The sequence below is a fragment of the Anabas testudineus genome, chromosome 19 (genome assembly GCF_900324465.2).
Source record: "Anabas testudineus chromosome 19, fAnaTes1.2, whole genome shotgun sequence".
NCBI classification, from domain to species: domain Eukaryota; kingdom Metazoa; phylum Chordata; class Actinopteri; order Anabantiformes; family Anabantidae; genus Anabas; species Anabas testudineus.
In genome coordinates, this window is record NC_046628.1 from 8321345 (window position 1) to 8345637 (window position 24293).

The 24293-nt window shown below is 38.6% G+C and overlaps 1 protein-coding gene across 4 annotated transcripts; it reads right to left on the reverse strand.

Moving 5' to 3' along the window:
* Positions 1-38: 38 nt before the first annotated feature.
* Positions 39-19408, reverse strand: mybpc2b (myosin binding protein Cb). Of its 4 annotated transcripts, none has more exons than XM_026351870.1 (30): positions 19276-19393; positions 15237-15254; positions 14313-14333; positions 13284-13304; positions 9498-9566; positions 9232-9380; positions 9034-9151; positions 8876-8924; positions 8510-8569; positions 8224-8390; positions 7833-7965; positions 7037-7161; positions 6811-6916; positions 5374-5540; positions 4833-4998; positions 4583-4689; positions 4456-4485; positions 4211-4353; positions 3476-3635; positions 3245-3349; positions 2909-3097; positions 2640-2774; positions 2366-2533; positions 2126-2214; positions 1725-1920; positions 1444-1583; positions 1142-1301; positions 827-963; positions 395-581; positions 39-192 (listed from the first exon to the last, which is right to left on the reverse strand). In XM_026351870.1, the coding sequence occupies exons 1-30, from the start codon at positions 19295-19297 to the stop codon at positions 167-169; spliced, it is 3363 nt and encodes a 1120-aa protein (XP_026207655.1). In that variant the 5' UTR covers positions 19298-19393; the 3' UTR covers positions 39-166. The 4 variants fall into 4 exon arrangements, with proteins under 4 accessions (XP_026207655.1, XP_026207654.1, XP_026207656.1 ...); XM_026351869.1 differs by having other exon boundaries at positions 13284-13307; XM_026351871.1 differs by lacking the exon at positions 13284-13304.
* Positions 19409-24293: the final 4885 nt, after the last annotated feature.

Here is a 24293-nt window from a genome sequence, read left to right on the forward strand (position 1 = left end):
AACTCAACAGAGAAATGAAATACAGTCAAAATAAAGAGTTATTTATAGCACATACCACTACATTTTATTTGCTTCACTGTTGACAGTGTGCCGTCTACATACTGACACTCACTGTTCATTCACTTTTTGGTTCATATCATTTCACATTATTTGCTCTTCAGTTTTCTCACTTCTTCTCTGGATCTACTGCAACTGTTGGGGAGACACAGCCAAGAATTCAAGTTAGGTTTTGTTGTAATAAGAATAATAATAATAAAAAAGCCCAAATGTAACAACGTGTTTCATTAACATAATAGACCAACCACCTAATAATCATCTGTGTTCAGCACAACCAAAGATATACTAGAGCCTAAGTGAACCTTGCCACTTGTGCCCCTCTCCTTTCTGTCCTTACCCCGGACGTCCAGTTTGCACTCCACTTCGTCCTGGCCGAGCTCATTGACCGCCAGGCAGGAGTATTTGCCTCCATCAAAGGTACTTGGCTTTCGAATGTTCAGAGTCAGAACTCCTTGGTTGTTCTGCATCAAGAACTTGGGATCCTCACCAATGATCATTTTGTTCTTCATCCAGATAATTTTAGGCTGCAGAAGGTAGGATAAAGAAAAGTGAAATTATTAAAACAAACATGCTTAGATATTATGAAATAGATTTATTATGCACAAATTGACACTATTTGTCCTAATTAAGCTGTTGATGAAAAGAGCAACTGTAGGTAGCTTCAGTCGCCATTGCAGCAAACTTCAGGCTTTGATTTACTTATGACACGTCTTGTCTGTCTCCTCTTAAGAATCACTCTCCACAGGCTATTTTAAACATGCCTGTTTACCTTGGGGAAGCCTCTGACGGCACAACTGATGGCAGTGCTGTAACCAGCAACTACAGATCTGTCAACCAGGGGCTGAGTGAACTTGGGCACACAACACATGTCCTTCTCCTTGTAGGGGTTTGTTTTTTGCACCAGGCCTGCAGAGAAGGGTGGGAGGGCAGTCAAACTTAGTCAGCCTCAGTTAATCAGAGCGGGAAGGTGGCACATTTCACTTGATGTCTCCAATTTCTATTTTAAATACAAACACACATACACACGCATAGCCCGTACGTAACATATGTACATATGCATACACGCGCAAACACACTGTCACACCTGTCTTGGCAATGACAGCTGTATTTTTGCTGTGGCATGGCTCCTCGCTCAGGCCACAGAGGTTTTCACTGTAGACACGAAACATATATTCATTGCCCATGATCAGATCTGAAGCTGTGCAGTTTGGCCGTCTGTTATGTTCATAAACGGTGAACCAATCCTGAAGAGAGAGGAACAGGGAGATCATTCCACTGTAAGCCCAAAACACAAGACCACCAATTGGTGGTAAACAGGTTCACAGGGTTATTGTGGCGATAACCAAAGTTTGAAACATTATACTATCTGTTCTTTGTCTCTCTCACCTTGGTCTTCAGGTCCGCCTTCTGGATGGTGTAACCGGTAATCTCACAGTTGCCGTCATCCCTTGGAGGATCCCATTCCAGCGCTGCATTGAAACCCCAGACGTCTGTCACCCGCACTTTCAATGGAGGCCCAGGCTTTTCTGTTTAGATTGAAACATTGCACTTTTTTATGTGATTAATTACAAATAGTCTAAATTCATTTTTCTATTGGTTCATAATTTCTTAAATATGTTTATTAGGTAAATAGGACAAATAAGGTTGTCAGTAAAATAAGTCCTTACCAACTATCCTGATGTCAATAGTTGCCCTATCCTCCATGTTCTCGATCTGTAGAACCAGCTCATATTTTCCAGTGTGCTCTCTCTCTGCTGAGCGGATGAAGAGGATGCTGTCTACATTGGAGTTGCGCACATTGACCATCTTGGGGTCAATGGGTTGTCCATCCTTATACCAGGTGGCAACGGGGCGTGGCTTGCCCTAAGTAGACAACAATATATTCTATTGTATGGGATGCATCAGATTTGCTGCAAGTTGTCTTTTAAAATATGTGGCTAATATTTGCAGTGTTTTCTATTTTGAGTTGGAAGTTTGCAGAAACAGAATTAGTGACATCAGTCACAGGAGGAATTCTTACCAATAAACTAAAATGAATAATAAATACACAATACAGCCTGATTCCTACCTGGAAGGGGATGGTCAGGTTGACCTTTTCTCCAACTTTCCTGATGTACTTTGTTCTCAGGTCCCGGGGAAGGCGAATCTTAGGATATTCTGTATCAGGAAACAAAAACTCACTAAAATACACTGTTACACTATGATAACATAACAAGTACTAACTGCTATGAGAGGACACAAACAGATAATACAGTCTACAAGTGCTCTTTGACTCATGTCTGTTCACAGCTAAGCCTGGCTGACTCACCCATAATCTCACGTATGGTGACGGGCTGTGACAGAATAGCAGGAGGACTACGTCCAGCGATGTTTACAGCCACTACCCTGAAGTTGATCTTTTCTCCCACAGGGAGGCCCCGCACCACATATCCCTGCTTCTCACACAGATCCTGGTTTGCCACCACCCACTCAGTTGCTAAAATAAAAGAGAATTACATGCTGTAAGTCAAAGTGAGTGGGATTTGAGTCTTGTTACTTTATTGTGATATATTTTTTGCATGCACGTTTGGTGGGCTGGTCACCTCCTTCTTTGCAGTATTCAATAATGTAACCATCCAAGCCACCAGCTCCAATTTTCTCTGGCGCAAGCCACTTCAGGGTGCATGTGCTGTCTGTCACATCGTGGACTGTCAGACGCGTTGGCTCACTAGTTGGGGCTGAGGTTGACAGAGAGACAGACTCAAGAGAATTACTTGCTAGGTAGACTGCATATGAGTGATGCACAAAATGGAGGGACAAGGACATGGAGTATAGCTGAGAAAGAGAAAGTAAAGATGGCAGTGAAACCTACCAATAGGCATGAAGGGCTTGGAGTTGAGGCTTGGCTGAGACAAGCCAATGCTGTTGACAGCAAACACCCTCATCTCATAAAAAATACCCTCAATCATCCTCTTAGCCTCATATGTAGTTGATTCATATACATCAAAGTTGAGCTTAGTCCATCTGGAGGAACCTTTCTTCTTCCTCTCCATGAGATAACCTGATTGGGGAAATGGCAAGTGGCCATGTACATGAATATAATTTCAAGACAAAATCCTTACAGTTAGATATGTATCTTATAGTATATGGTATACATTATATTATGTGTTACAGTATGTAAAGTACTAAATGCCGAAGACGCCAATACCTTTGATCAGTGCACCTCCATCAAATTTAGGAGGCTCCCAAGTAATGGTGGCGGAGTCCTCTCCCACTGATGTGCATTTGACATGCTCAGGTGGGTCAGGCACATCTAAAATACAATTACAGTTTGGTTTAATATAAGGTTTTAGAAAATACCAAACCATATTGCAGCACATCAGTCACAAAGTTAAGACCTGATTTATTTACCACATTTTAATGTAAAGTCTTCACTTACCCACAATCTTCACAAAGAGCATAGCCTTGTCCTCTCCAGCAGGGTTGGTAACACAGATGGTGTAATTACCCTCATCATCTCTTTCTGCTCCCTCTATGACGAAGCAGCTCAGGTCTTTCCTAGCCTCCACTCTTACACGCCCTTCTGCGTTTGTGATTACCTAATGGACAGAAAATGAGAATGGGTTCACTACAATGATATGTCATTTTGTATTTTGTGTAATTTTGTGAACAGTTGTAGCACACAAATGAGTCCTCTGTTATTATATTATTATTATTAATGGTAAAACAAGAAGCATGGTGCTCTCCCACTAGGAAACAGATGTATCCAACTTTGGTTCTTTGACTAAAAACATCAAGAGCAGTCTCTTTCCTTGGACCCCTGTGGCTGTGACACATTTTTTCTTGTGCTGAAGGTTTTTTACAGATAAAAAGGTAGAGGGGATAGTGAGGATTTAAAAATCCTATACTGAAATACCACACTAACTAAATATCCGTCTGACATTCCAGTGGTGCTTTTCTATTTCCACACAATTTCTTCTTTTAATATTCAAGTTGGCTGTTGTGATAGTTAAGATTAACTGGTTCCAAATAAATAGCACAAGTGCACTCAAAACAACTTATGCAATCCAAATACTTATATATTTATTAATTTGGTTGAAGAAGAATATATTTATTCATTGAGCTCCAAGATATACTGTATATCAAAGAGTGACCTTCAGTGCCATAGCCTTACTTGATCTCCTTTAGACCAGACAACAGTGGGTGCTGGCTCTCCTGTAATCTCCACATCCAGTCTGAGCTTGTTGCCCGCCACCACAATGATGGTGTTTTGAGACACCATGTTACCAGTGGTATCCAGGTGGATCTTTGGAGGATCTGGTTAAAAAACATACAAGGAAGCATGTTCTCATAAGATATGAACAATACACTGTTTTAAAAAGTTTCAAACTGTTTTCAAGGTAATATAAAGCTACCTACCTTGTCTGGGTACATAGTCAATCTTAATTTCTGTATTGAGGAAAAAAAAAAGTTGACAGTATTACACAAGCTTCTTATCATTTATGTATTCTTATGACTACTGCGGTAATCATGCTGTTTTTCTCACCTAAGAAGTTGAGTTTGGCTGAAAGTGACAGAGCATATCCATCAGGAACAAATGTGTAGTCTCCAGCATCCTCTGGCTTCACATCCTCAATAATCAGCCGGTGAAACCTGAAACAACAAAAATGGGTTTGATGGGGGGTAAACACCTGTCTCATGAAGTTAATACAATGCTTCACAGTTGGGTGAATATCCCAACATAGTTTATATGGCCTAAATGCATTGCCTCATCTTTATAAACCACTGTACCGTACCTTCCAATGTGAGTCATTTTGATGCGACTGTTTGGCAAGACCTCCACTCCATCTTTATACCACTTTCCTGTGACTTTGTCATCAGACACCTCACACTTGAACAGAGCCTGTTCAGTAGCCCTGACTGTCAGATCAGCGATGTCCTGCAGTACCTCCAGTTGTTTTTCTGAACAAGAGATTGGAAAGCACAAGAAAGTGGATCAGGCAGGAGACAGGAATCAGAAAGTGACAGTAGGGTGAGAGGGAGTATAAAGCTCATGATGGTTACATCCTGACACCCACTGCCATGAGTTGTTAGTTTGTTTGTAAGGACAGGCGTTAAGCCCCTGGGCCAGCAGTTAAATTCAGCTGCATCCTCTGCACTGAGCTGCATACGTTTAAATGACAGCAAACCCAGACTAAATATAGTAAGTGTGCATAAAATACCATACAGTGGATACACAGATAAAACAAATACCTTATTTTAAATGGTAATTCATTACAAGTGTTTTTGAAATTCAAAAATAGCACTGAGTGTGATTATTATATTTTGAAATAGTACCTTCCACCTCCAGCTCTCCTTTGGTATGCCCCCCATTTGTCCAAGCATGGTACATTCCAATGTCATCCAGCGTAGCTTCCTGGATGATAAGTGTGTGCTTCTTTCCATCTTTCTTGAAGCGAAATTTGGTATCTTTGTCTTTGTGAAGCTCTTGATCCTCAAAGAACCTGAAAAAAAAAAAAAAACATAACTTACCCGCATAGCAAAATATTTAACACAACGTAACAGTAAAAGTGTGCTTGATGTATATTTATCAGTCGTTTCTTATTTGTTTGTTAGGCGCACTGTAAAGAAAGAATCTAACTTTGCAGATTTTGTTTTATTTTGGTGATGCTAACTGATATTGATTTATTCTTTCAAGCTTTTTTTACATAAAGAAATAAAGAAATCCAAGTTTTACACACAAGACAATGAAAATAAGAAACAACACTTCAAGTTCTGTTTTGAAAGTATACTTTGCAAGCTATTCAACTATGTACATGGTTCAATATGTGACACAGGCTCCTTGTGAGGTCATATGATAAAGTGCAGCAGGTTGATGTATGTACTGCACATACATGTAGGAACAAATGGTGTGTTGTTTAAAGTGCCCATACTGTATATGTACATGTGGAAAATCCAAGTAGATTATTGTAAGCGGAAAGTCTGAAAATTTGCGTGAACACACCGTATGTAACACTCATGGCTTAAAACTTTGAATGAGGTCAAGGTTTAGGTCCTAACCAGTCAGAATTAGTCCATCTTTGAGATTCAGTCCTGAAATTAATCCATCATCCACGAACTGGTTGGAACTAAACACGCACACAATGTTTGTTGGACCGGTCCATCAAAATCATACAAATCCACAGTTTGTTCAGATCCTAAGAGGAAGGAGGAAGAAGAGAGACTTCGGAGTTTGTCCAAAAATTGAGCAATGTCCATGCTTTGTGCTCTAATGCCCCTTTTTTTGCTGTATTCAGAGTCTGCTGTAGAGAGGAAGAACAATGTCTGACTGCGAGTGTTCGGTTGAGGTCATCATGGTTGGTGTTTGGACCGAGCCTGAGCAGGGACCGAGACTGAGCAGGGATTGTGTCCCTGAGACTCGACAATACGTCATGTCGAGAGTGAATTTTGAATGGACCACTCAGGGACTGCACTTCTAACATACTTGGTGTATGTCTACAAGCACCATAGAGTCATATACTGTAAATGTACCAAAATGACCTGAATGTGGATTTTACATAATATGGGCACCTTAAATACAAGAAGCAAAGTGAAATGACTGACCAAACTTAATGACTGAACTGCTGCAGTTAAGTTCAGTAGTGTAAATACATACTACTACTTTTTTCTGTTTGAAGAACAGGAAGTGGTATTCTAGCATGTATTAAAGCCATGACTTGAAGTTGAGTCAAGCTAGTTGAGTCAATGTTGCAAAGTACTGTGATATTTACTTACCACATGACGTGGGCGCCCTCCTCCGACACCTCAATCTCAAACTCAACTCTCTCTCCCACCACCACATGATAGTCATCCATCAGTTTGGTGATGGTCACAGGGGGTTCTGGATAGAGGAGTAGGAGAAAATAATAAATTAAATAATAAATAAATAACTCACATAAAGTCATACATAAATACTATTCATAGTGTAATCTTGAATGTCCACGAAGAGAAAAGAGTCCACCTTTGACAAACACCTCTGTGAAACACTTGTCTTCACCAATCACGCACTCATATGCAGCATCATCAGCCAGAGTCGCCTTATTGATGGTAAGGGTTCTGACATTGCCGTTTGCCTCCATGACATACCTTAAAAACAATAAATGTCAAAACGTTCAGTGTATGGGTCAAACTGTGTACAATGCATTATTTCACCTGGCTCATATAAACTTGCAGTGTATAGTTTGACCTGCTGTTCTTCATTAGATAAAACACATCTTCAGCTGTGTTACCATCATTGCAACAGGGTTTTCTAATTATCAGGTATCCTTTTGAATTATTACTATTGGAATACAGTGCTAAAGTGATTATGATGTACTATGTTCATTATGTAAATATTCCTTTAAACACAGTCTTTTCCAGCTGCAATGGTCATTTGCAATATTAAGAGTTTCTACATGTAATGTACTTTATTTTTAGAGGTCTTTGTCCCTGGGGTGTATAGTCTGCATAGAGCAGGCAAAAGGCAGTGCAACTTCCTTAAGCCCCTGGGAGGCTTCTTATGACCCCCTAAAAATAAAACATGTTGATGGCAGCATTATTTCAGGGCATGACTTTGTGGCACCGATAATTTTAGCTTGATATTTTTAAGACATTACCATCGAGTCCGTCTAAGCTTGATGATTAACGTGATACACCCCGATGCCTCTGTCTAATTAAGCTAATGAGTTGCTTAGCATGGTGAAAAAAGACACTGAAAAAAATCAGTGTGAACTAAAAATCAGTGGTGTATGTGCACGTTTGAGTTTTTAAGCATGTACTTGGCTGAGGGTTTGATCTCCTGGCCGTTCTTCAACCATTTGACCTGGACATCCGGATCAACTACCTCACATCTCAGAACAATTTTCTTGCCCTTTTCCACTGAGTAGCAAGATTCGAGCTTCTTCAGGAAAGCTGGGAGTGCAGAAAGAAAAGAAAAGGGGACAGGAAGAGGATAAATTATGACTGAACAGCTCATCAGTTCATGAAAACATTCCTTCTCTTATGTTCCCCGTCCAATTTCTTGGTGTCTTTCTTCCTTTGTCTCTCTCCTGCTGTACATCCATCTCTACCCTCCTGAGGTCAAATCTCACCTCCCAGTTCAATTCCTTCATACTTCAAATGCCGCTCTTCTTCACTCTTTTTCTTTGCTCATCACCTGACCCAACTTACCCTCGCTATGCTTGGGCTCGACTTTCATCTTTTTCAGACGTTTCAGCATGCCCCTCAGGTCAGTGATGCCATACTCGAAGGCAATTTTCTCATACTCGCTCGGATGGGCATTCTTAAGCAATTCCCACACATCTATAGCTGGTTCCTCTTTTTCGGGTTTCTTCTTCCTGTCAGTTGAAGAAAATAGATACGTGTACAAACAGAACTGGAGAAGCATAAAGGATTTTTTTAAAGCAAACATTTCAAACTGGGTGCTTGATAAACCAAATAACACTTAGTGTCTCACCTCTTAGTGGCTTTCAGGAGAGCACTGAAATCCAAGTCACCCTCATCCTCTCCAGCATCCCTGAGTGTATTGAAACAGACCAGTTCATATCTTCTGATATGGCAAGATATCAAATTTACCTTTGTGTCATATACTGTGCTATAGGATATTTGCTAAAAGACACAAACACACACACACACACACACACACACACACACACACACACACACACACACACACACACACACACACACACACATACACTTACACACTGGAAAACATGTTATAAATAGTCTACACACAGTATATATTTTTCCTCTTGTGTGTGGGCACATGAGCACATACAGTAAGTACTACTGGCTGAAACACAAACCCCAATGCACTTACGCTCTCTTGAAGGCAGACAAAATATCCTCCTGCCCCTCATGCTGTGCGGCTGTAATGAGAGAAGTTGCAGAGAACGCAAATTAAGGCTGGATCAGATCAAAACATCAGCATGGATGGAATATCGCAGTCTCAGTGGGCCAGAGTCCATTTTCACTCACCCTCTACAGTGATTTCAAAGGTGGAGCTGTCACACTTGTCTTTTGCAGTCACTTCACACCTGTAGCCCCCAGCATCACCAGGGACCACTTTGATGATCTTCATTTCATAAGTATAGATCTTGAGGAGAGAATATTACTAAATATTACTTAGCTATTTTTAAAAGAAGATCATGTCACGCACCTTTCTTGCACACATACCTTAGTATTTCTGTCATAAGTTTCTTTGAACTGCATATGTTTCCCAGCCTTGCTGCCCAGGTCCAGCCACTTGCCCTTCAGCCATTTCATGGTGGGTTTCCTGGTCAGGGTGCTTGAGTCAACCTTAGCTATGAACGTAACATCCGTTCCTGCAATTCACGACAATTATCTCATATAACCCAAGTTAACAGGTTACACTTCAAGAAATACTACTATTTCTTGACTGTATTGTTGTTATTATTCATACATCCATTTGCATTTCTAACCTGCAACAGCGACCACACTTTCTGGAGGTTTCTCAACGAAGAGCCCAGTGAGCTCAGTCGACTGAGACTCTGAAAATAAGGAACATAAAAATGAGTTCTCTCTTTCATTTTTAATTCATTTTTTGTGGGAGTCATCTACTACAGCCACTGCAAAATAAATAAGGAAAGAAAGGCAGAAAGAAAGAAAGAAAGAAAGAAAGAAAGAAAGAAAGAAAGAAAGAAAGAAAGAAAGAAAGAAAGAAAGAAAGAAAGAAAGAAAGAAAGAAAGAACTATTCAACGCCTCTTTATACAACCACAATTTGCAGCAACCAAAAGTGCAAAAGAGACAGTGAAAAAAACAGCAAAATAAAAAATCCTAATCACTCCTCTATATACTGACTGTGCATATGCTGTAGTGCAGTTATCAGACATAATAAATGTAAACTCTAATCCCAAATGCATTTCTTTAATACTTCAAATGTGACCACTTCCTGCAATGTAACATTGATTTTAAGCACATTAAGCAAGTCTTACTCCAAATGTATCTCTAAAACTTCCATTGACATTATTCTAATATAGTTAGACGCTACTGACAATTTACACTTACATGCTATGGCTTTGTGGTTTTGTCAAAGGTTACACATAACAATAAAAGGATACATTATTTTTCAATTATTTCTGACTGCTATGTGTTCTCAAGATATGTCCCATGTTTTCTTAAGCAAATGTGATACATAACAGTTGATTTATAATTACTACAGCAAAATATCATTATCAAATGATGAGGTCCAGGATGTATTAGTATACCCTGACTGCGCTAAGTATACTGCTTACAGCGAGCGCACCTGTTGAGCTTCATACATCAGCGCATTCTACCCATATCAAAGATTGGATATTCAAAGTACAAATCTTTAAACAACTCTAGCAGCATCTAATTTAAGACCATGTCTTAAATAAAAAAAATCCTTGTTGATACTTAGTCCCAACAAATCAAATCTGTTTTTATCAATATATTAACCATTGCAGAACACATCTTTAGTGATTATCACATTACAACCCATAGGATGCTAACATCTGCATTTCTTAGCATCACATTATTTGCATGCAGCCACACTCTGGCTGGGAAAAACAAATACTCCCATTTAACATATGGAAGCATAACAATTAGCTGTTATACTGTACCATAGGTCTGTGTAAACTCATGAGGTAAAAACAAGGCAAGTGGACAGCAACTACAATTGTATTATTCTAAAGAATTATTTAATTAATACGACACACAGTGAAATGCAATCACAACTTTACACATAAAGGTAAGATCATGGCTGTTATCAATCACAACATAATGTGATCAAATGTATTGATTACCGTACCTTTAATCACCGAACTCGAATTATTATTTGAAATTACCTTGACTTATTTATTTGGACTTATCTTCCAAGGCTGCTTGTCACAAAGGAGGCAACTACTTTCCATAGTACTGAGCATGTGCACCCCAGGCCACCTAAACAAACCACTGAAGTGTGACGTCAAAGATGTGTTTATATATTATTTGTTTATTGTATCGCAGCTTTTTACATTTTCCTCACGAGATAACCCAAGACTAATTCAATTCCAGGCAATTCATTCACGTTGCTCTTTTAACATTTAAAAGCTTTATCTTATTTTAGCTAATTGGCAGTAACTTCTTGCTAAGGTTCATAAGCAGCAGTGCTGCAAGTCCCACAAACCAGTCTGCAGTTGGCCAAGTGATGATAATCCCCCACACACTATACCCCCATGGGCATGGCTTAAAAACAGCCTTGGTATGATAAGAACTTCCCACATAGAGCTTCTGCTCTAATAGACATGCTGATGGCAAGCTCAGTGTGGTGCAATACCCAAGCTGGAGTCAGTGCTGAGGATCAAACACATAGTAATGGAGGACATTAAAAAATCTAATCAAAAGCAATTGCAAGTGTGTAGAGAGTGAAAATGTCCTGATTCTTTGTAATTACAGTTAAAGTATGTCTCAAGAAGACACAGAAGCTTTATTCAAAATCTCATGCAACCACCAGTCAGATTTTAAAATCCCTTTTTCCACATTCAAGGACTTTAAAAAAGATAATATCATGTCTGAACTTTTCCTCAGCTGCTATCTTTGGATTAAAGCCAGCTTGATAGTCGTACTAACAACCAGCTAAAATATCAAGAGTCAAATCTCTTGGCAGTTTAGTAAATGTTGCGGACAGAGCATGGTGGAAATCTTAAATGTAGGAAACTGGCAACTGTATACTGTAGGTGGTGGACCAGTACCACAGGAGCCATTTCCCAAGGAATTTATAGAGGTAACAACCAGGGCAGCAACCAAATTTAACATTTAATGACCTCAACCCAGCTGCTTGACCTCTCTCTTGGTTCAGCAGCAACATTTCGGAGCAAATTTTAGCTCAGCAGCAAATTTCCCTAAGTTAACAATCTTATCGCCTGTAGTGAAGTCTGTGGTTACCAACTCCTTTTGTGTGTACCCTAGTCTATCAACCATGTCTTACCACAATACACTACATAAATAGACCTAAATAGATGCCACATTGGAGAACTTGGCCTACCCTGCTTTGTGGTATCGCCTCGATATGGGATTATGTTCACTGCATTACTGCAAGATTACTGACTTCTCAGTTGACAGGAGGTCTGGGTGCTTCCATAACCATTTTTCCTTCCAAAGTGCTCCTAGTCAGTCTGAATACAGAACACGTCCAACTTACCACTCTGGTAGCTGTGCCCTTGAAGGACAGGGACAGTTTCGTAATATGAATAACAGAGCTTTAATGTCACTTGTAAAATCTGGGTTGGGGTGCAACCCAAACATTTTTAAGGTGCTGACTTGAGCATTATTTTAATGGCTATGATACACAACCAGGTCCACTAAGTAGACAATCTGCAGGCCTTCAGCTGTTTGAAGGCACTGACTTTGATGCGTGGACTTTGGTGTCTTGGATAATGTCACGGCTGAGCTCTTCTTGCAGTTTCCTAATACAGAATAATGTTAAGTTGAGAAGCAACTATAAAGGTGTCATCACAACATATGACACTCGGGATGTTATTGCTTGGTATGTTCGCAACAGCTGCCATTGTTTCATGATAACTGTTACACATGAACCACAGCTGTGTTTCCACTCTCACTGTTTAAACTGCCAGAGGGACATGAGCAAAGAGAGATGATCTCAGATGGAAAGATCAAGAATCTTCATAAGGACAAATAAATCCTGAATTGCTGAGGGAACACAAACAGCATAATTTGTAAGTGAGATGTCTGATGAACTGGTACTGAGCAAAACAGGTGAAACAAACAAGCACAGCATCAGTCGCTTACTACACATGACAACACTCCAAGAGGGTCCTTGTTTTGCATCAGGTGAACTGTAGACCTGAGGTGTGGGCTATATAAGCTCTGGAAGGATTGTCATGGGATTAGTAAGACACAATATTGTAGCAAGCCCTGCATTTATATTGCATATCACATTTTCTCTTGCAACTCCGTGTTGTTTTTTTGTTTTGTTTTTTTGACAAGCAGCCTAATAAACACTTGTGTAAGTTAACAAAGGGATGGTGGAGTAAAGTGATTTTTGAAGAATTGCAAAAATCAGTCCAAATCGATGTCAACGTGATTTCAAATAATAAATAAAAAACAACCAGGCCCAAGTAACACTTCACATATTATGTGACATCTTGACCAGCACATAATACCAAAAACACTCAAATCCTACTTTTAGAGGAGCAAAATTAAATTCTGAACAGACAGGTGAATACAAATGTCAATCTTTTCTTACCATCCCAATCACCATCTGAATCTGCTGCAGACAAGGAAGCAAATGACACTGAAAAAAAGCAGCTACGAAGCAAACATTTGTGGTTGCACAAGAAGACAAACAGTAGCAACAGAGGCAAATGAACAAAAATAACGGAAGCATCATGCACCATCATCAGAATAAACTCTGCACTAACAAGGTAAATACTTTCTTTTTGACATGTTTAGGGTTGCTGCATGCAGAGATATATCAATAAGTGGAAGAAATAAAATGCTCACAGTAGAAACACACAGAAACAAAAACATAGCAAACAGTTTGTTACTTTGGAATACAGCCATACATTGCAAAATGGTGTGTTGCACATAGTATGAAACCAAACCAAAGGTTAATTTCACACATAACATATAGAGTATCTTTACAGTATATGTGTGTATGAGACAAAAAATTAAAAACAACATTTAACATGAAGTCCATTGATTAGCAGCACTCACAATTATGGACTTAAAGCATGAGGCCACAATTTTTCAAGCCTGTCTTAAAACAATAGTGAGATGACAGCAGCATCACTGAAAGAGGTTTTATTGGAAAAGATGGTTTAACAGATCCTTTCTCGAAGCTGTCACAAGTGAAAACCACAGACTTTTTCTATGCTAAACGTATTAACATAACAGCTTCAACTTTGAAAGGTATCTACTTAGTAGATGTAATTACTAACTAGCCTCTTACAGTGATCACCCATGTGTTGTTTTAAGGTAGACTTGAAAAAATGTGCACCCATACTTTAAGTGGTAAAATAGTGAATGTATTAATTTACCATATTAATTCATGTATTTTGGGAAATCGCAAAAATACATCATGTAAACATTATGTATGTCAACAGAGACCAACCTGAAAGTTCATTAAAACTAAAAGACTCATGCAGATACTGTCATCCTCACACACAATGTGACCTATGTATACACTCTTATGTGAATACATTTGGTTTATATACAGTTGCTCTATATATTAAACCAACTAGTTAAACTATTTGCGTCCAGACTTCTGTCTTACCTTCATCTGCAGGGAATGCATCTAAAAAAATTAAATGGAAATCCAGTATGCAGTTTAATTATTTAACCTTAGAGAAAAGTCAGTAGAAAGTTTTTACTGTCTCCTACTAAAAGATGCCTATAATCGTCTGGCTGCAGGTGGGTGAGGCAAATAAAAACCAAAGTTAGGTGAGTGGAAAGAAAAAGATGCTGAGACTTAGAGCACATTAAACTCAGAAATGTTGCAAAGACAAACAGTCAACTAGTTAAACCCAACAGAATACACTCTTAACAGCTTGTCTTCTATACATCAGCTTAATGTCTCTTTAAGACCAAATGAAAGGAAACAACAGAAACCTGATGCTGTTATGTACATCACATACAATACATGTGCAGTCACTTTGCTGATTTTGTTTTACAATATTATTACAATAGCAATAATAATAGAAATAAATTAGTAATAGTAAATCAATTAGTGATAAAGTCTAATAAAAATGACACGTGTGTGCACATACTAAGGTCTTTTTCAACACGAGTACAAAGCGTACCACCACACAGTGTAGACGTGGTTCAGGCTAAGACGTGTTGCTGTAGGCTAAGAGTGCAAACACTGATTCAAAATGGGAAAATAACTGCATCATCCCCATCAGCTTCATGTTATGTGACCAAATGTGATTGACATATCTTCTTCTTCTTCTTATATATATATATATATATATATATATATATATGAAGATGCTGTCATGAGAAAAAGTAAAGTTAATAAATGAAGACTTGGCTCATGCTGATTAAACACCCTCCCAAGTCAAAACATTTGCTTGACTCAGACAGTTGACTGGTTATGTGGGTGAAAAGCGAAAATGTGACAGCTATAATCAAGTCACTGTGTGATAATGGACGACACACAAAGGTCAGTCGGCAAAATGCTGTGGTGCAGCTGACTTACCATCCCCCTCCGGTTTAGCTACGGAACAGACACAGAAACAGAACAAGAAGGTGATTAGAACCATCACATACACTATTTATCTATACAGTTATACAATATTTACAAAATATTACCATTGTCTTTTAATCTGTTAATTACACGTCTGGATGTAATTCCGGGCCTGTAGTCTTAAACACTACCTAGCAGGTAAATGGATGTATTCTGCAAAATGGCCACAGTGATCTAGATCTTGATCTCTTGATCTAGATTGTTGACTCACTTTAGATTCATTTAGTCACCGCCTTTTTAAATAAAGTTACCACACTATGTTTAGTAATCGTACCGACACTTTTCTCTGGCCAAACTGGAACTTCAGAAAAAGGCAGACAGTCAATTTGTTTTGAGTGTTGAGTGCTATGGGTGTAATTGTTGAGGCCCAAATCTGGTAAAAGGAAATTCTCAACTGAAATAGAGGTGTATGATATGCCCAGTGCACCAAGTGTCTCCAGGGGAGAGGGGGTCACTGCAGGAGCTATAAAGGCCAGAGATGGTGTCTTATGATCTCCCTGAAGTCGTGCCACATTCTCTTAAGTTGAACATAGTTTCCTTGAATAGTCACCTCGCTTGACCTACTTGCTTTACTGATCACTTGAGGCTTCTTATAAATTTCAGACTACAACAGGTGTCATGAAATGCTTGATATTCACTTAGCTGTGACAAAAAAAAACATGATTTATTTTATTATTAAATTATTCATGTGTTGGAAGTCTTCATTTGGTTTCTTAAGTAACAAAAGCCATAGAGTGGCATACACTAAGTTACTTTCTTGGTACAAAAAAGCCCAATTTAATGACATACTGTACAAACTAGAGCTTTAGACACACTGTGAGAGGATTTCACACCTGTGCTGAGCATAAATCTGCATCAGCATCTGCTAAGTCAGTCCACTCGGGCCAAGAATCTTGATCATCTTCAACAACTTTGTGATAAAGCTGAAGAATGAACTTCAGAACAGCTGTTCTTCCCTGTATCTGTGTTTCCCTTAGAGACTTTCTGCAGTTTCATGTATTGGCAGAAGTTTTCAGAGTTGTGGTGGTAGATGTAAAACTATTAGTATGACTTTGGAAAATATGCTTGTTGAGTGTATAGACAAAAAGTGAATGAAACTTTTTGTTTTGTTGTTACTAACCATAACCAAGCTCCCGGCAGTACTACATGCTGTATGTCTTTGTCTACCTTCAGTTTATTACTCGGGGCATAAGTTACAAAATACTTTTTTGTAGTCAGTTTAGATACTTCGGGTCTTCACTGCACTGTTTATTTACCACCAACAGCCTGATTTACTGAGTGTGTAATAACCCAAACATAAAGACAGCTATTAGATGACCTGACCTTATCAAACCTCTCAGGAGCTCTAGGTTGTCTCAAGGCAGTATGCCAGAAGTTTTCCAAGTAATCTCATGAACACATGATTGGTTTTAATCTGCTATATGAAACATATATATATCTTTTCTTATTTATTATCTTTAGTTACAATAACCGTCTTGTCAGTATCTAGTTTGTGCTACAGTGGGCAATATACCACACAGTTTTAACAATCAAAAAAATGTTTTTTAAATAAAATTTGAATGTCTGCCTGCAAATTAATTTCTATTTTAGAACTTCTTTTAACATATGTCAAATGCACTTTTTCCCTTATGTACTGATAGTGACTGCATATACAGTAATTCATTACTTAAAGACAGATGTGTCAATCACACTGTGTAATCACTTGCTCATTTAATGTTGTGGTTCTTGTGTCGTGCAGTAGTAGATAAACAGCGTTGGGGAACTGGAGGAACTTCACAGAGCAGTTTTAATTCAACTTGCCCTCATGGTGTTTCATCAGGTCACAACGATGAAAGGAGTTACGACCATGAATCATATGATAGCTTCAAACCACTGAAAGCTGTCATGTTTTTGATTTACTACACTGAGCAACGTAGCATTGAGAAGGGCGTGTCAGGCCTGCTGACCATAAGGGAACTATCTGTTCTATTTGTCTGATTAAAGTGACAGATTGCATGATGATTTATGTTAGCTGGGACTGTAGGAGGGTTACAGCAAAACTTGATACACCATGAAACTATGAAATATGAGGAATATGAAAAAAAAAACTAAGTGGAAACGATGAACACTATTTTTGGCTGTTAGATGAGATTGGCATCTGTCTGCTAAAATGTTTCATGTTGTGTGTAAATACAGAAATAAGTCACGGTGGAAAGTAAGTAGCATTACACTGTGACCTCAGGGTGAAAATGTTGACAGTCTGTAGTACTGAACTGTTCCAACATCACACGCAGAGCCATCATGCTGATGTATACAGTGAATAGTTGCTGGTTATCTGAGCCTCATACTCCGAGTGTTGCAGTGGAATGATAAAGCAGCGGGTGGTAGAGGCATATAGTAAGGAGAAGTGGAATCGATATTACACGGATAAACTCTGTGGCTGTATATGGTGAATAAAAGTGATGCCTGGTTATGTTTCCGGGATAAAAATAAAAAGGGACTTGCTTAGATCCTAAAAAAGACTTGCCCAGGGACAGATGCAGAGAATAAAAAACAAATAGTGCAACACGGAATTAGGGGTAATGTGCTAACAGCTCCAGCAAAGCCTATTGCATTCACCATTACAGCGTGATCACAGCAGAAATTAGATGGATGGTTTGAGAGGGCTCAACACTCTTCCCACACTCTTGGCCTGCAAAACTCAACCCCCATAATAGACTTGTCTGCTGTGACATATCACCTCAGTGACTTAGGGGCAACACTGGGTCACAGAGGTGAACAAATGGCTCCGCAGAGCTAAAAGACAACAATCAACTGTTTATGAGAAAATAGCATTCAACTAGAGGTGCTAAATGTATTTTACAGACTCCCACATCAAGCTACATATACTATGAAAAAAAGGAAATTATTCATGCAAAATTAAAAGTTGCAACAGTAAAGTAAGTAAAAATTTATACAGTTATGCATTTGTCTGCCAGTGTGGAAAGGTTTTGTCTTCCATACACCTACAGTGTAACAGTCTCCACCTCTGAACCTGCTGGAGTTACTTTTCCACAGCTGGAAGCGTCCCAGATCTCTGGGCTGATGTCATTAACATACTGACCCTGATGATGTCATAGCAGCTGGCCATGTGAAAATTTATGGCCTTATAAATATTCTTTACAGACAGATACCAGATGATGCCGAATGTGTCCAGCAACTGAAGTTTAAATGGCACCAAGGGTGGAATCTTTTAACACTTTTGGATCATGTTGTAAACTAATTGTTTTAAGTACAATAATGTTGAACAGTGGATAATTGCATGGCATTTTTGTTGAAACTGTTTTAGAGAGGTGTTGATTCAACTGTAAGGAATTTGCTGAGCTGCTGAATTGGATCATGTTGCACTGTAAAGACAGGTGTTTCTATTATTTAGTTTGTCTCAGTGAGCCTCAGCTAAACAGTGGCAATTGTCTGTAATGCAGCACAGTTCAACAGCAATCCAAACTATAACCTTGAAAATGGCCACACAGTTGAGTCAATGCTCCACTAAAATAGTTTCTACTAAAGCTAAACATAATCACCATCACAAAGGGAGGTTTTGGTTAGTTTAAGCCAGGTGCACTTAATAAATTGCCGCTGAACTCACAGCATGTTCTGCTACCGTGGGTCACATAGGGTTTAACTCGTGACTCTAGACCTCTTGACTCTCATCACTCCTCCCCCAGAACAGTAGACTGGGCATTAAAGTAAATCACTTTATCTTGTGATCTGCTTCCCACTCATGCTATAGAATACAGTTCCCCTATTACACCACTCCGTAGTTTTTTTTGTCATGCACTATATAATTCACATTAATTGTGAGCATATACCAAAATAGAATAATTTAATTTCTGTGACAATCTTACATATTTCTATTATATTTAATACAAATGTACCTCACTACCCAAACTGAAGCATCAACACAGCCACTGAAACCCAGTCTCCAGAATAATTACAATAAATTATACTTTCACAAAAAGTATCTCCATACCTGCAGGGACCGGCTCAGGCATGGTTATTCCTGTGTCTTCTTCTTTGCTTCTGGAAGACTGAGGGCTTGTGGTGCTTATTCCTTTTATTTCTCCCCTCTCCCCGTGTTATTCAAAGCTCTCCTGGCACTCGAGTCACCCACACCCTCCAGTGAGCGAGAAGTGCAGGAGAGACTGACGACACCCTTAAGGAGTTCAACAAGAGAAGCACTCAGAGTGAGAGCGCGCTAAGGTGAGGAGACAAGAGGGTGAGTTGGTGCTGAAAGGGGTCTTACACATTTATGATGAGATTAATGGGCTGTCTAAAGCCTTTGAGCTCTAATGTTCACTGGAGAAATACAGAATACACTGAGATGACCATCAACTGACCCATTTTCTGACACTTCATCTACTGCCTTCTGGTGTCCAGTTAATCTGTCCATCACCGCTTTACATCTACACTGAATGCAACATAAACACACATTTGTGAATCATTTTTGAGGTTTCTTTTAGGATATCACTTGATAGTGTGTTAAATATTTCAGGTTGGCCGTAGAAGTGATCTGCAAAAAAAACTAAGTATGTGGTTGACCTTGTTTTATTCAGACTCTGAATGTTGTTAATTTTTAAAGTGTTTAAAAAAACAACAACAATCCAAACAAACTATTTGCACCATAAAATAAAACTTTTTGTGATTTTTTAAAGCTGGGAGCAGAAACTGTCTGGAGTCTTCGCTGGTTGCAGAGTTTGTTTCTTTTGGAAACAGCCAGACAAGCTGCTCTTAGTATTAATGCCATTCTTAGTTAACTCTATGTGCTGTGGATTCGTGTTAAAATCTATATTAAAAATAATATAATAACAGTATAGAGGATATTTTGTTGGGTAGTTTGATCTATAAAAAGCAACTCTGTACTTAAAGCTACTGCATATGCAACTTAAGCAACTGTACCATGACTAGAAATCAACCCCAGCCCTTCCTGTCCCTGATCTGCAGCCCTCACAGATTGTCACAAGCTAAAATTACAATAAATGAGAACGCTTCAAATCTCACTAATCACGCTGAAATAATGGAGTTCAGCAACTGGTGAGAATGGCGACGGCTTGGATGGCACCTGTTCATATTAGGGTATGATTTGGAGCATATCTCTGGGAAAAGTTCATCTAGAAAGTTGTACACTGTTTCTTTAAGTACAGTACCTAATTAAATGTACTTAGTTGGATTTCTCCACTACTATTTTGCTTCCTAAATAGTTCGATGTTCCCATTTTGTAGCACAAAGATGAGTGAAAGCCGGTCTTGCTGTAGCTGGTCAGCTGGCAACATTACACTACTTTTATTATGTTACCCTATGAAGAAGTTTCTGCGTCCTGAAGATACAAGCATGTCAGTCCAGTGAGTCGGGGGTATCTATAGCTGAAATGTTCGAAATGTGTCTGGGAAAAAGACCTCAGACAGAAAGAGAATACAAGACTGAGAGGAGTGGAGATGTATTACTTTTTGGGTGGCACAGCGCCTGAAACCAGCTCTTCCACTGTAGTTACATGGGAGGCAATGCACTTCCTATTTATCATTTCAAGAGGACCCATCTTTTCATTTATTGTAATTCACTGTGCTGAGGGAGGAAATGATCTCCTCAGATAAAGTGCAATGCATTGTAATAAAGAGTGTTTGAGGTGGAGGAAGTAGCATGCATGTACACAATCAATATCACCACAATCAAGAGTAGACAGAAAAAAATAAAATAGGTCCTAACTCTTCAAAAACAATTAAGATATGTATCTGCAAGTTGGAAAGTTTCTGTAATATGGCCCCAGGGCATCAATATACTGTAGCAGTATCATTCAGTTCACATCGTTGCTGACTAAAATGATACAGTGTTATTGTATGTGGTACAGATCCACTATGCCCATGAGTATTAACTCCTAAAGATATTTTGCAGATAATAATTATTACTATTCACATTTTCTATATAAATTTATATGAGAGGATTTAAATCATGCCATGTCTTTATATGGAGGAAACAGGGAAAGCAGGGGAAACAGCCTGGTCAACTCTATACCACTGTACCACTGCTTTGGACAGAGTCAAGTCAGGCTGCGTCCACCACAAGTCAACATAAGACTGTGTAGACAAGTGGATCGATTAAAATAGGAATATATCTGTTGTGTGAGACGTGCTATCCAACTTAATAACGCAGTCAAAACACTTTTGGCGTAGACACGATAAGATCAGATATTAAAGTGGTTTCTTCCTCCCATCTCCCAAGCAAACAAAAGTTTCTAGTGGCGCTCGAGTTTTCAGCTTGAGAATAAATGTAACTTCCAGTCACTGACAAGTCAGTGGACGGCTTATGGGGTTATTTGCATAGTTACGGTGAGAGAGCACTAGATGCAAACGGTAAATCAAATAAAAGAAACCATCATGATACAGAAAATACAATTAGATTATGTAATGTGCACATGAGTATGTGCAGATGGATTATTAAGTTTCATAGAAGACACTCAAAAGGTATTTTAAATTCTGCAGAGATAAAAATTCATTGGCAACATAATAAAAAATTCAGTTGGCATCTTGTGTATCTAACGCGATTAGTCTTTGATTGGTCCATAATGTGGACAAATACAGTTTCATAGAGTCTCTGAAATTACAAATTTAAATTGAATTTAACAGAAAATTAGTTTTACATGGAAGGTATTCAAGCAGCCAGATATGCTCTGATACAGCACATAGTTTCCTTTTAGTCCTGCTAATTTTCTATTCTAAATTTTTGTTTCCCACATTTCACAAGGACTAGCTCGGGAACCATAGCCGGTATTTTAGGTGATAGATTTTGGTTTTCACAGTCTTTTTTAATCTATTGTTTCTGCCTTAATGCATACACAGAAATGTCACCTTTTACAATCCCTTCATTTCTAATATTCATGAGTGACATAGCACATATTGGGACCTACTTTTTATCACGTTTATAAATGATCCCCCATAAGGACACTTGAGTGTGTTGCTGGTGACTTTGTGTCAGGGCACAATAAATTGTAGGTTTTCGTTATAGGCTGTTTCCAAACAACTCTACTGAACAATCTGATAGTGAAATTGAACTGGAGAGCAGCTATAAATATCTGGGGACTTTTACTGAGAGATTTGAAAACTTGAGTCACCGACATTATTTACAGTTAAGTGTTTGAGATTTTTCTGTCCCTATAGAAGAAGAAATCTTGTAGCCAGCTAAAATGAACTTGTTTTACCAGATTTTATTGCTTGTTGCTAATGTTTGAGCTGTGTTCAGCGCAGCATGTGCTGAAGTCTTTTCGACTCACAGAGGAACTGATATTCTCTGGCTGTTCTTTCACATTGGACAAACTTCAGTGAGGAGTCTTATTTATTCCTTCTGCAATTACATTGCTTCATTTAAGCATGAAATTCAGCACCAGAATATGCTGCAACAGCGTCATCATTTACACTATAAACTGACCAGTTACTGTACTGTCTGCTGGGTAATATACAGTAGGTATATCTATATCTGTGTAATGGCGTCATATCTAAATGAGGTGTTTTCATGTAATGAATACTTTGCTATGACAGAAAGGGGATTTCACCATTTATACATCTGATACACTTCTAACTGACTGACTTTCTTCTGCAAATGTATTTTGTTATTTTAATGTCTGAACAGGAACAGGCCAGCCTGTTAATAAATTATATTATTAACTCTCCTGATTTATGGTTACACGTTGGTCCATTACTTTCATGTTGTTTCATTTGTTTATGTCAAACATCCTGGGTTAAATTAAATTAATCATAATTAGTGTTGTTCTCATAACAATGAATAAAACTGTTACATCCAACAATTTGCTCATGATATCTATATATAACAGGGGAGAAACACTTGGCTGTCCGTTGTGAGTTATTACAATAATCCTTGTTTGGCACCATGGCTCCATCTTGTGGACACATAAAGAAGATACAGAAGTTACAATTATTTGATTGGGGAAAAAAAAGGTTTCAAACTCTACTAAGCTTGATGTATTGGCAATCTTTAAAAATAATCTGAGAAATGCAGGTTGTAGCCATGCATCTCTGTCAGGGAACAGGCAGGTCAGAAAGAAGACATCTACTACTTGAAAACACGCAGACGCAGAAGCAGACGCAGACGCAGGTGCAGACGCAGACGCAGACGCAGACGCAAAGAACAAAAGGTTGGTGAAACAAATTGTTTTTAAAAAAATTATATTTCACTAAATAAATGAATAACACAAAAACACACAAAATGTCAAACTAGACCTATCATGTATAAAGCATGTTCACCTTAATTAATAGTAAATGTTTGGTTATCTTCACAATGTCCTAATTTATACTACATTCAGGAATACATTTAATTCCATCAGAATATCACAGAAGGGTCAGATATCCAACAACTCCTACATAAAAATCATGTGTACTTTCTAAAGGTTATATTGACTGACAACTTAAAAATGGTTTACCCTCTAAAGATGTTACAGTTGTACAGGAAATACTCTTAGCATTGTTAAAGTTTATAATAAACTGCTGTGGTGCTCCATAAATAATGTTACACGGGTGAAAATCTGCAGGGGGAGACAAAGTCAGCATTTTCCTCACGCCCAGGTTTAGAGGTCTTTTTTAATGAAGCAGGCACTAAAGTGTCAGATGACTGTCTGTTAACCTGCAGTTCAGTTCAGTTGTGTCTCCACACATCACACCTAGTGACCTTTTTCACTTTGTAACAATGAAAACGTCCGATACCTTTCTTATAAATAGACTTAGTATTGAGTTCAGTCCCCAATCTTCTGCTTTATAGTCCAACTCCTCTCTTCCGTCTATACTATTTCATTGTCCCTATTCGTGTGCTCACATGCAATCTTGTTTATTGCCTTCCAGGATCTGCTTTCATGACACTTGCTTAATCCTCTGGGTCCTCGACTCAGTGTTAACAGTGAAGAATGAAAGATCCAGAGCAGCTGAAGGTATGATTACATTTGAATACTTCACATGACATTGATTAATGTTCCTGTGCTGTAAGTTTGCA

Coding starts and splice junctions, on each gene's coding strand:
- mybpc2b (XM_026351869.1), bottom strand. CDS start 19,297: ATGCCTGAGCCGGTCCCTGCAG. Junction 6,917..7,036: donor CACAGAGGTGTTTGTCAAAG/GTGGACTCTTTT, acceptor TCCTCTATCCAG/AACCCCCTGTGACCATCACC. Junction 582..826: donor CCGTCAGAGGCTTCCCCAAG/GTAAACAGGCAT, acceptor TACCTTCTGCAG/CCTAAAATTATCTGGATGAA.